Source organism: Lepisma saccharinum, chromosome 7 (genome assembly GCF_977018435.1).
Source record: "Lepisma saccharinum chromosome 7, izLepSacc3.1, whole genome shotgun sequence".
NCBI classification, from domain to species: domain Eukaryota; kingdom Metazoa; phylum Arthropoda; class Insecta; order Zygentoma; family Lepismatidae; genus Lepisma; species Lepisma saccharinum.
Window position 1 is genome coordinate 35,790,417 of NC_139235.1, and position 13,733 is coordinate 35,804,149.

Genomic DNA, 13,733 nt, shown 5'->3' on the forward strand with positions numbered 1-13,733 from the left:
CACCGAATTGCAGTACAAAATAACATCGAAATTTAGGGGAAAATAAAACGAAAACTTCACGTCCCTGCTTGATGATGTGTTTTCTTCGTTGCTGAATTTTACTTGTGCTCATGAATTAGGTGGCACTTTTGTTTATACTCGCGAGAATAGCAGTGAATAATTTGCATGCACATTGTGAAAATATTTATTAGGATTTCGCTTCAAATTTCAGTTAGTGATGATTTTGATCCTAATAAGCAGTTTTTAGGTTATATCAATATGGTTTCAGTAACTTTTATTCAATGTTATACTTTCAATAAATTGTTAGAGAAAAATCATAAATGTGAGAAAATTTATATAAAATGTAACATGTTATATATCTATAGAAAGAGGACAATTTGTACATTTGAGAAAAAAGTGTTAAATAATAACACACTTGACAATATATTTTCTGATTTTTTAAAAAAATAGCAAAACATATCCTTGGAAAAACCTCCATATTTTCAAGATTATCTAGAAAGGATTAAACTTTCATCAATTACTGACTTTTTCCTAATGATGTGAAAATATGTTTGACCTCAAAATCAAGTTTTTCTTTCTTTCAGCAACAACTTTTCCAGATTTTACAGAAATTGCACTCATTTCTTGTTCACGTCCGATTCATGTTGGTGATTTCTGGAAAGTGCAGTTTCTACAGAACTTCACATAATATTTAATAGATAAGATATAAGACTAGTAGTATATTAACATTAAGTTTTGCATTTATCAAGATAGATGCCTATTCTTACAGTACATGATAGTCCTTGACGATTTTGTGAGAGACCACAAAACATTCAGGGAGAAGGAAAGGAACTCCACGTTTCTTGCATTGCCCTATGGTCTCGCTTCTTCCCCCTCCTTACTTACAAGAAAACTTATCTTTTTCCCAGAAATTGTGATATGCATGGGAAAATGTGTCCAGTGCTTGACCTATAGCCCTAGGGGTGTTGAGCCTGAAGAAGGGCTTCCTATGGTGTTGCAGAGATGAAGCAACACCTCTAGAAAGCTACAAAAACATACAAGACAGAAACAAAAGTGTGTGCTAACACAAAATACAGTTATGGAATACGGTCATTAAGAATAGAGACAAAAGTAGTGACTTCTGTATGTCTAAAACATGTCAAATAATGAAAGGGCCAAACTGAATCATGAAGGGGTGAGATGTCAGAAGAGGTGAATGAATTTAAGGAACTGTGCATAAAATTACTTAGGTAGGCAGGCCATGTGGCATGAATGGGAGAGGAAAGAAGAGTTTACAGGATTCTTGTTGAGAAACCTGATGGTAAGAGACCAGTAGGAAGGCCAAGACGAAGATGGAGGGATAATGTTGAGATGGACCTAAAGGAAATCAGTAAAGATTGAATTGATCTTGCCCAGGATAGGGACAGGTGGAAGGCTTGCGTTGCTGCAGCCATAAACCTTCAGGTTTAAGAAGGCCAGAGAGTTAGTTAGCTACATGAAATTACAGCACTAAAGCCAACAGCCACACTGTGCGAGTGAGGTAGTAGATTGTCAGGGGATCCTAAGGTCAGGATGATAAAAATGGAATGATAAAAGTATTATATTAAAAGGTAATAAAACATTAGAGTAGCATTAGCAAAGAGAAATTTTGGAAAACAAAAGCAGTTCCATAACAGAATGATGACAAAAACATGTCTACATTTTAACCTCCAGTGAATTAAAACAAAACATTATTTTGTGCAAATGAAGAGAAAATACAGAAGAAAAGACAACACAGCTTGGCAGATTTCAATTTCTAATGCAATTTCTAGTCTTCATGGATGACATGAATTAATATCAACTTCATTATCCAAAGTGTAGCAGTGCAACACATTCTTTTTTAGTCTTTACAACATGAAAAGTGGTGAAAATATCTATTTATTAATTCCCCAAAAAGGGGAGTAAATGCTTAATTTCTTCTCTAATCTAAACAATTATTTCCATCTAGTGCCATGAATGAGAATAATCCACGGATTTCATTCACTGTGAAATTTATTTGTGTTGCAACCCTATAGGAGATGGCCTGAGAGTTTCAACTTTATGAACATGGGGAGATCGGTGCAAGAAGATAGGAAACCCACCTTTTTCTTGCGGAAAACACAATTTTTTTCCAGACATACACTAAATCGAACTTCAAGGACTGACCTCTTCTCAACTAGAATGCACAGGGGAGTGTACAGTTCGATATAGTGATGAAATTGTGCTTTATTTTACAGAAATACTGGGAAGACAAGTTAGACATGGAGACCCTTCTGAAATTTGGGAGACATTAACAAGCCTCCTCCATCAAAGAATAACTTAAAACTCTAATTCCTAGTTTCTCTAATAAGTAATTTATTTCCCTAAAGTATATACCTTCTTTGTGCTACTATAATTGCATTATAATCGTCACGGCAACAAGTACAGTAAAACCTCGTTAATCCAGACCCCGATAAGGCAGACTTCGCTTAATCCGAACAGGCAAAAGGCGAAAAAAAAAAAAGCAGAATGCAAGGCTTTATATGTGGCTAGAAGTCAACAAGAGAACTTCCCAAAGAAAAGGCAGTCAACCACTGATGAAATTCTGTTTCCCACAGACTTTGTACTGTATTGTTTAGTGTATTTAGGCCTATGCCCTTTAAATACACCATAATAAACGTGTTTGTTGCTATAAACGGAGTTTTAATGCACTTTCTATTGTTCTTTTGATTATTTCAGTTAATCTGGACTTTCGTTAAACCAGTCAACTTATCCCCCCATTAGTCCAGATTAATGAGGTTTTACTGTATATTGATGGGCAAATACACTATCACATCTGTAATAAATGAATGAAGAAAGACATTTCTACAAAGACAGATGTAACCATACTTCAATATATAAAAAATAATTATAACATCTCCAAATTCAACTTCTATGGCATGGTGCTATAAACATCACTTATTGAACTCATAGCTGCACAAAACCTCAAAGTAATACCAACATGTACAATGTATATGCACTTCCACAAACAACAACACATGCTACATTTTCACAGAGATCACTGCATGACAAGAATAGAGTAGATTGTAGTACACAAATTGCTGGTATCATCACTGTAAGCATTCTAAAAAAAACAACTTAGGTAGCGACTGTAAAGTGTCCAACTACTCGTGCCATCAAAGTTCGTCTTTCCTTTCAATTTTAATGAGTTCAACTTCAAACACTAATGTTGCATCACCAGGTATTTTTGGTGGAACACCATTTTGTCCGTATGCAAGATCAGGTGGAACAACTAATTTCCTTTTCTCGCCCTCACACATACTGGAAAGGAAGAGTTTTATATGAAATATACAGGAATGTTAATGCAGTGGTGAACACCTTTCATCAGATCAGCACTAATATGTACAAAATGTGGTGAAGTTTGCAAGAAATACCAAAAATCACTAAGAATACTAAACTTGAATTATTTTGTAACTTATTATACATGTAAAATTTGAAAAACACTAAAGCTGCTGACCAAGGCAGTCTTTATGTAAAAAATACTCTAGATGTAACGCTTCAACCCTATATCAGGGTCTTCTTCAGACTAAGAAATAAATTCAAATGAATCTTTGCCTTGGTCAGCAGATTTAGTGTATTTCAAATGTGGAAGGAAGTGTTAATTATGCTACAATGTAAAATTTGATTACCATATTACTTGACCCACTATAAGCAAATTTAGTCGACAATGATACAATATTTGCAGTTGGTATCAGTGCAGAATGACCAACTTTCAGCCATGAATTTACGGCAGGTTTAGTTTCAACAGATCTTGATCATTTTAGCAGCATTACCCCACTCCAGTAAATGTTCAGTAAATGGATAATATTAAACAAAAGAATTAGTTTACATTTTATATAATATACAGGTCACAATAAAGAATAAAAAAATACAAATTCTATGTTTCTTAGTCCTAACATACATTATATATATATATATATATAATGGATAAAAGCAAGGAGGGCCAAAAGGGCTAAGTAAAAATCAAAGAAGGTAAAAGGAAACACACACCGGACAGTAGAAAAATTCAAAATTTTCGCTAACTTCGTAGCACCAACCCCTCTCCTCTGGCTCCGCTTCATCGACGACATCTTCATGCTCTGGACACATGGAGAACCATCCTTGTCAGCTTTCATGGACCAACTTAACCACTTCCGTTCCCTAAAATTCACCTGGATGCACTCCCCCAACCAGATCACCTTCCTGGTGTAACGGTCCGCCCTGGATCGTACTTGGTTCGATGGGTCTATTGAGCCTCGGCTTCACACTCAGTATCGCTTCGGGGCTTGAGTCTCCTCGGCTCAAGGTTCGGGTTATTCCGGCTTCTTCAATCTTCGATGTAAGGTCCCTCGTAATTCTAGGTCAAAGGTTCTCAATGTACTTATAGATCTTGACCAAGATTCTATAAGCAATCAACAATCCTTTTTCCCACTAGGTTCTGTCGATATTCGGTTAAGTATCCAACTTCCTTTTCTCTTTTCAGCCTCTGACCAGAGAACTGAAAATTAATCCGTGACCACAGAATAAGAAAAGGTGTTCCCTGACCAGGGACACAAACGTTGACTACTAACAGTCTATCGACCGATCCCGAATTCTGGTATATCCTACGACAATCACAATCCTCTCAATTATATCTCCTTACCAGGAGCATAGAACCGAGAGAACATAAGCCTTCTGACCAGAAGAGCTAAGTAATTGTCCCAAAGTAATCCAGAATAAACTAATTTCTAGTAGCGACGTGGAAGTAAGCGCAGAAATTCGGGTGTGAAAAGAAAAGACGGTTATACGAGTTCCGTATTTATCTGGAGTTCGAATACAAAGGCCACGGGCCACCGAGCTTTGTTCCTTATATAGGATTTCTCGGTGCCGTGAAGGATTTACCAACTTTTATCTTAACATCAATTTTACATTACAATAAAATACATATTGATAAAATATCAATGAGGAACATAATTAGCTACATGCAGAAATTACTATTTTTAACCTTTTGTGAATATTAAATATGCAATATAATTTTAATTGTTACACTCAGCATTTAATTTGACTAGGGAGTATGGCTTCTTCCAACTCCCCTCTCTCCCTGCAACGGCCACGCAAAAAGACAACAAAGAAAAAAAAAGTTTACAACGTTAAAATGTTAAGCAAAATTTCTTTAAATACAGGTTTTGTCTTGCGCGGGCATAACTTTCGTTTACCTTAACATAACTAAATTCTAATTGCACCGTCTTGCAAGTAAAAGAATCAGAGATTAATATGATATTAGTTAAATTATTGTCCGCCAAGGGACACGACAGATATAGCGTGGGGAAGACAGCCTAATCTTTCGTCTTTTTCCCGGTTTCAACGTTTACATAAAGTTGAGTCTGCCTGGCTTCTACACAATTGCGATTGCTTTCTCGCATTGTTGTCCCCGATAATGAAATTCCAGCTCAGCTTGCTGGCAGAAAGAAACAAACTCTTTGAACTTATATTTAACATCTGGATGTATACTCTATATACGAGGTGGGTTCCACTGTTCTTGGTAATTAACCATTAACACCCAAAAATTATAAATACCAAACAAAGGAAAATATTAAGTTTATATACATCCTTGTAACGTGAACACTGCTACACGTTACACTGGATGTGGACGTGCACATCAAGGGAGGACACCTGACTACCTCCATCCACATAAAACCCACCAACCACATGCAATACCTACACTTCTCCAGCTCCCACCCGTTCCACACCAAAAAAGCCATTCCGTTCTCTCTGGCCCTCAGGGGACAGCGCCTGAACACTTCACCCACCTCCCGCCAGAATTATAACCTCCGCCTACACCAGGCCCTGGTCAACCGTGGATATCCCTCCATCCTGGTCACCAAGCAAATATCGCGAGCTGCCTCACGTACCACTACCACAAAGAAACCTGCTGCCACCAACCCACCTGCACTCATCACCCAATATCATCCCCACCTCAACAAAATCAGGCACACACTGCACTCTCTTCTCCCAATTCTCCACAGTGATCCTGAAACCAAAAACATATTTCCCGACAAACCCAGAGTGGTTTTCAAACAAACCCCCCAACCTCCAAAACATCCTGGTCCACAACACTCCTTCACCACACATCCAACACCCCCTGCCCATAAATGCAACCGCCCCAGGTGCAAGACCTGCCCCATCCTCATCAACTTTCACACCTTCCAGGTGCACATGGCCACTGGCAAATTTACCCTCCATCCCAAAGGGACCTACCATGCCTCAAACCTTACCTACATCCTCACCTGCAACATCTGTGGTGATTTTTACCTGGGGGAAACATCAACGGCCATCAACCTCCGCATCAATAACCACCGCTCCTCCACCCACAACCTGGACTTCACTGTCGCCGTCCACACCAACCACCACAACATCAGTTTGAAGGACTGCTTCCGGGTAGCGATTATCCATCTCCTACCCCAACCAGCCAACACCTCTGTTCGCAAAAGATGGGAGAGGGCCTATATATCGGCCATGAGTGCAACCACTCCACCTGGCCTGAACAAGGCCACCCAGTAATGCCCATCCCTCACCCACCGTCTCTCCCAAGTCATCCCATCCCTCCCACCCTCCCTTCCAGCTCATCCCACACACTCACAGTTTACGACGAGCCTGGTGACGAAACAGAGTTTTTTCGTTCTACGCACCGCTTCTTCTTCGATGGGGACCTGCAACTCTGCAGAGCCCCAACTTCCGGTTCCATCTCTTTCTCCTCACACCGATGATGCTACGAAGTTAGCGAAAATTTTGAATTTTTCTACTGTCCGGTGAGTGTTTCCATTTACCTTCTTTGATTTATATATATATATATATACAAATAATGAAGGAGACAGTAAACACTTACCATACGAATAGAAATAATTCAATATTTCGCGATCTGATATTACACCCTCATCTGTCAAATCTGCGGCAACTTCTACCTAGGCGAAACCTCCACCCCCTTGAATCTAAGGATAAATAATCACCGTTCCTCCACCCAAAACTCCGATTTCACAGTTGCCATCCACACCAACAGCCATAACACCACCTTCAATAACTGCTTCCGTGTTGCCATCATCCACCTTTTACCCCCCCCCCCCCCCCGCTCTGACACATCTTTCCGCAGGCGATGGGAAAGCGCCTATATAGCAGGCATGCATGCCACTATACCCCCCGGACTCAACCTAGCCAACCAGTAACTCTTTCCTCTCCTCCCCGAAACTACCCACCCACCTTACAGTAAACACTGGCTAAAGTATTTCGTGTTTCCTTTCAACTGTTTCTGGCAACACTGACCGTAGAGACGCTACGGTCAGTATTCTGTGCCTCTACTCAAAGTGTCGTCGATCTTTTATCTACCTTCTTGAAAATGCGACTCAGATCGCGAAATATTGAATTATTTCTATTCGTATGGTAAGTGTTTACTGTCTCCTTCATTATTTGTATTTATCCGCCCTTCTGGCACCATTTCTGACCCTATTCCTGTGTTTTCTTTCCTATTTGGATATGAACCCTTTTGTGTACAACTCACGCCAACTCTCCCGACTCCGGTCACTCATTATTTCCTTCACCAAATCTGTTTGTCACACACGTTTCTTACATTCATGCCTCTTATTAGGCCTTACTCCCAAAAGCCTGACACCCAAACTCCCTTTCTCAGCTATCCCCCCCGATATTCAACCCAATATTCGCCCCCTAGCGAGAAATTTTGCTGCCGAACTAACCCTAACCATGTACAAATCACAGCTCCACCGGACTCGAGAACTCTCGATTTCCATCCAGTCCCTCACCAAAATCCTCCTACTGACCCCAGGCAACAACAACAACCAAATAAACACACTCTGGAACCTTTCCCAGTCCATTGCCCACAACCTGAACCAAAAACACCTGCAAAAACTTTCCATTCTCTGCAGACAAGCCCTGAATGCAGGATGCACCCTCCCCCTCCCCCTCCCACCACAACACCAACACAAAACCACATGTCCCTTACTTCCAGACCCACCCTTGCCGCTACCCACTCCACCCCAACCTACCATCTCTAACCCTGCCCCTCCCTCCCACCACACCACAGAAGAACACCAGTCCTCAGACAAAAGATCCCCCCAGCATACTGACATTCCTCACCCCCAACCACCCACTGACTGCACCTCCATCTTGAACCTTTCCAACCACAACCTCACAACCACCGAAATTGACGTACTTTCCAAAGGTCTTACCTTCTCCCCAGCCTCCACCCCTAACAATTTCCGGCTATTATTTGACATACAAACTTTCGCCTGCAGACTTAGGTGGACGTACTTTTGGGCCAAGAATCCCCCCTCCAAAGCTAATCCTTCAGACATACATCCCAGTCTCCTCCAATTCTGCCCCCCTTCCCCCCCATGATCCCCACTCCCTTCCCAACAACCACCCCCTCGAAAGATACATCACCTCTGTTGTCAACAATGTTTCCGACAGTACATACCTCCAAAACCCCTCTTCCCACCACAATCTAACCCCAGCCCAGCACCAAGCCCTCCGGTCCCTCCGCAACAACCCAGACATCAAAATCCTCCCCGCAGATAAAGGGTCCACCACAGTAGTCATGAACTCCTCTGACTACGTGGCGGAAGCCTCCCGTCAACTCTCTGATTCATCGACCTACAAGCCCACCACGGTTGATTCATCTACCACACACCTAGACAAAATTCGGGATTTTGTCCTCTCCCGAGGACCCCCTGAAGGCCTATCCAATTCCACCATCTCCTCACTCATACCTGACAACCCCCGCACCCCCACTTTCTACCTCCTCCCGAAAATTCACAAACCTAACAACCCCGGGAGACCCATTGTGTCCAGCTACAATTCACCCACTGAACGCATTTCAGCCTTTCTAGACTCTCACCTCCAACCCCTCGTCCAAGCCCTGCCCTCCTACCTCCGTGACACCAACCACTTCCTCAACATCATCCAAAACTTACCATCCCTACCACCCAACACCATCCTCACAACAGTTGATGTCACATCCCTTTACACAAATATTCCCCATGCCCATGGCCTCCGTGCCACGGAATCATTCCTTAACAGCCGACCCAAACCCCACAATCCCAGCACTCACTTCCTGATACAACTAGCCAACCTTGTACTTACCTGCAACAACTTCTGCTTCGGTGACCAACATTACCTGCAGATACGTGGCACAGCTATGGGTACCCGCATGGCCCCCTCTTATGCCAACCTGTTCATGGGCAGGCTGGAACAGGAATTCCTTGACTCCCAGCAACTGAAACCACTCCTCTGGCTAAGATTCATTGATGACATTTTTCTCCTCTGGACACATGGCGAACCCTCCCTCACAACATTCCTAAACCGACTAAATGAGTTCACCACCCTCAAATTCACCTGGTTCCACTCCAAAGACCAAGTGACCTTCCTCGATGTGGACATCCACATTGCGGGAGACCACTTGGAAACATCCATACATATCAAACCAACCAACCACCTCCAGTATCTCCACTACTCCAGCTCACACCCCTACCACACCAAAAAAGCCATCCCATTTTCCCTTGCCCTCAGAGGCCAGCGCCTCAACTCATCCCCCTCATCCCGCCAAAACTACAACCTACGCCTGCACCAAGCCCTAACCAACCGTGGCTACCCCTCCACCCTCATCAACAAACAAATCACTAGAGCCAACTCCCACAACCGCACCAAACAACCCAAAACCAACCCTCCAACTCTGATCACCCAATACCACCCTCACATTACGAAAATCAGACATACCCTCCACTCCCTCCTCCCCATCCTGCACAGTGATCCTGAGACCAGAGACATCTTTCGGGATAAACCTAGGGTCGTCTTCCGTCGCCCCCCCAACCTCCAAAACATCTTGGTCCGAAACACCCCCACCCCTTCCGCACCCCTTCCCCCAGCCCACAGGTGCAACAAACCCAGATGCAAGACCTGCCCCATACTCATCACCTCCCCCACCCTCCTGATCCCTACAGCGGCAGGTGAGTTCACCCTTCACCCTAAGGGCACCTGCCACTCATCCAACCTAATTTACACCCTCATCTGTCAAATCTGCAGCAACTTCTACCTAGGCGAAACCTCCACCCCCTTGAATCTAAGGATAAATAATCACCGTTCCTCCACCCAAAACTCCGATTTCACAGTTGCCATCCACACCAACAGCCATAACACCACCTTCAATAACTGCTTCCGTGTTGCCATCATCCACCTTTTACCCCCCACCCCCCCGCTCTGACACATCTTTCCGCAGGCGATGGGAAAGCGCCTATATAGCAGGCATGCATGCCACTATACCCCCCGGACTCAACCTAGCCAACCAGTAACTCTTTCCTCTCCTCCCCGAAACTACCCACCCACCTTACAGTAAACACTGGCTAAAGTATTTCGTGTTTCCTTTCAACTGTTTCTGGCAACACTGACCGTAGAGACGCTACGGTCAGTATTCTGTGCCTCTACTCAAAGTGTCGTCGATCTTTTATCTACCTTCTTGAAAATGCGACTCAGATCGCGAAATATTGAATTATTTCTATTCGTATGGTAAGTGTTTACTGTCTCCTTCATTATTTGTATTTATCCGCCCTTCTGGCACCATTTCTGACCCTATTCCTGTGTTTTCTTTCCTATTTGGATATGAACCCTTTTGTGTACAACTCACGCCAACTCTCCCGACTCCGGTCACTCATTATTTCCTTCACCAAATCTGTTTGTCACACACGTTTCTTACATTCATGCCTCTTATTAGGCCTTACTCCCAAAAGCCTGACACCCAAACTCCCTTTCTCAGCTATCCCCCCCGATATTCAACCCAATATTCGCCCCCTAGCGAGAAATTTTGCTGCCGAACTAACCCTAACCATGTACAAATCACAGCTCCACCGGACTCGAGAACTCTCGATTTCCATCCAGTCCCTCACCAAAATCCTCCTACTGACCCCAGGCAACAACAACAACCAAATAAACACACTCTGGAACCTTTCCCAGTCCATTGCCCACAACCTGAACCAAAAACACCTGCAAAAACTTTCCATTCTCTGCAGACAAGCCCTGAATGCAGGATGCACCCTCCCCCTCCCCCTCCCACCACAACACCAACACAAAACCACATGTCCCTTACTTCCAGACCCACCCTTGCCGCTACCCACTCCACCCCAACCTACCATCTCTAACCCTGCCCCTCCCTCCCACCACACCACAGAAGAACACCAGTCCTCAGACAAAAGATCCCCCCAGCATACTGACATTCCTCACCCCCAACCACCCACTGACTGCACCTCCATCTTGAACCTTTCCAACCACAACCTCACAACCACCGAAATTGACGTACTTTCCAAAGGTCTTACCTTCTCCCCAGCCTCCACCCCTAACAATTTCCGGCTATTATTTGACATACAAACTTTCGCCTGCAGACTTAGGTGGACGTACTTTTGGGCCAAGAATCCCCCCTCCAAAGCTAATCCTTCAGACATACATCCCAGTCTCCTCCAATTCTGCCCCCCTTCCCCCCATGATCCCCACTCCCTTCCCAACAACCACCCCCTCGAAAGATACATCACCTCTGTTGTCAACAATGTTTCCGACAGTACATACCTCCAAAACCCCTCTTCCCACCACAATCTAACCCCAGCCCAGCACCAAGCCCTCCGGTCCCTCCGCAACAACCCAGACATCAAAATCCTCCCCGCAGATAAAGGGTCCACCACAGTAGTCATGAACTCCTCTGACTACGTGGCGGAAGCCTCCCGTCAACTCTCTGATTCATCGACCTACAAGCCCACCACGGTTGATTCATCTACCACACACCTAGACAAAATTCGGGATTTTGTCCTCTCCCGAGGACCCCCTGAAGGCCTATCCAATTCCACCATCTCCTCACTCATACCTGACAACCCCCGCACCCCCACTTTCTACCTCCTCCCGAAAATTCACAAACCTAACAACCCCGGGAGACCCATTGTGTCCAGCTACAATTCACCCACTGAACGCATTTCAGCCTTTCTAGACTCTCACCTCCAACCCCTCGTCCAAGCCCTGCCCTCCTACCTCCGTGACACCAACCACTTCCTCAACATCATCCAAAACTTACCATCCCTACCACCCAACACCATCCTCACAACAGTTGATGTCACATCCCTTTACACAAATATTCCCCATGCCCATGGCCTCCGTGCCACGGAATCATTCCTTAACAGCCGACCCAAACCCCACAATCCCAGCACTCACTTCCTGATACAACTAGCCAACCTTGTACTTACCTGCAACAACTTCTGCTTCGGTGACCAACATTACCTGCAGATACGTGGCACAGCTATGGGTACCCGCATGGCCCCCTCTTATGCCAACCTGTTCATGGGCAGGCTGGAACAGGAATTCCTTGACTCCCAGCAACTGAAACCACTCCTCTGGCTAAGATTCATTGATGACATTTTTCTCCTCTGGACACATGGCGAACCCTCCCTCACAACATTCCTAAACCGACTAAATGAGTTCACCACCCTCAAATTCACCTGGTTCCACTCCAAAGACCAAGTGACCTTCCTCGATGTGGACATCCACATTGCGGGAGACCACTTGGAAACATCCATACATATCAAACCAACCAACCACCTCCAGTATCTCCACTACTCCAGCTCACACCCCTACCACACCAAAAAAGCCATCCCATTTTCCCTTGCCCTCAGAGGCCAGCGCCTCAACTCATCCCCCTCATCCTGCCAAAACTACAACCTACGCCTGCACCAAGCCCTAACCAACCGTGGCTACCCCTCCACCCTCATCAACAAACAAATCACTAGAGCCAACTCCCACAACCGCACCAAACAACCCAAAACCAACCCTCCAACTCTGATCACCCAATACCACCCTCACATTACGAAAATCAGACATACCCTCCACTCCCTCCTCCCCATCCTGCACAGTGATCCTGAGACCAGAGACATCTTTCGGGATAAACCTAGGGTCGTCTTCCGTCGCCCCCCCCAACCTCCAAAACATCTTGGTCCGAAACACCCCCACCCCTTCCGCACCCCTTCCCCCAGCCCACAGGTGCAACAAACCCAGATGCAAGACCTGCCCCATACTCATCACCTCCCCCACCCTCCTGATCCCTACAGCGGCAGGTGAGTTCACCCTTCACCCTAAGGGCACCTGCCACTCATCCAACCTAATTTACACCCTCATCTGTCAAATCTGCGGCAACTTCTACCTAGGCGAAACCTCCACCCCCTTGAATCTAAGGATAAATAATCACCGTTCCTCCACCCAAAACTCCGATTTCACAGTTGCCATCCACACCAACAGCCATAACACCACCTTCAATAACTGCTTCCGTGTTGCCATCATCCACCTTTTACCCCCCCCCCCCCCCCGCTCTGCTGACACATCTTTCCGCAGGCGATTGGAAAGTGCCTATATAGAAGGCATGCACGCCACTATACCCCCCGGACTCAACCTAGCCAACCAGTAACTCTTTCCTCTCCTCCCCGAAACTACCCACCCACCTTACAGTAAACACTGGCTAAAGTATTTCGTGTTTCCTTTCAACTGTTTCTGGCAACACTGACCGTAGAGACGCTACGGTCAGTATTCTGTGCCTCTACTTAAAGTGTCGTCGATCTTTTATCTACCTTCTTGAAAATGCGACTCAGATCGCGAAATATTGAATTATTTCTATTCGTATGGTAAGTGTTTACTGTCTCCTTCATTATTTG

At 44.7% G+C, this 13,733-nt stretch overlaps 1 protein-coding gene across 1 annotated transcript in view; it reads right to left on the bottom strand.

The window, feature by feature from the left end:
• Window positions 1-2,485: 2,485 nt before the first annotated feature.
• Window positions 2,486-13,733, bottom strand: part of LOC145989806 (peptidyl-prolyl cis-trans isomerase FKBP2-like) — a 221,684-nt gene continuing 210,436 nt past the window's right edge. The window contains exon 4 of the mRNA XM_083125165.1: window positions 2,486-3,297. Within this exon, the coding sequence (XP_082981291.1) occupies window positions 3,153-3,297 (145 nt within the window). The 3' untranslated portion in view covers window positions 2,486-3,152. The remainder of the gene's footprint in view (window positions 3,298-13,733) is intronic.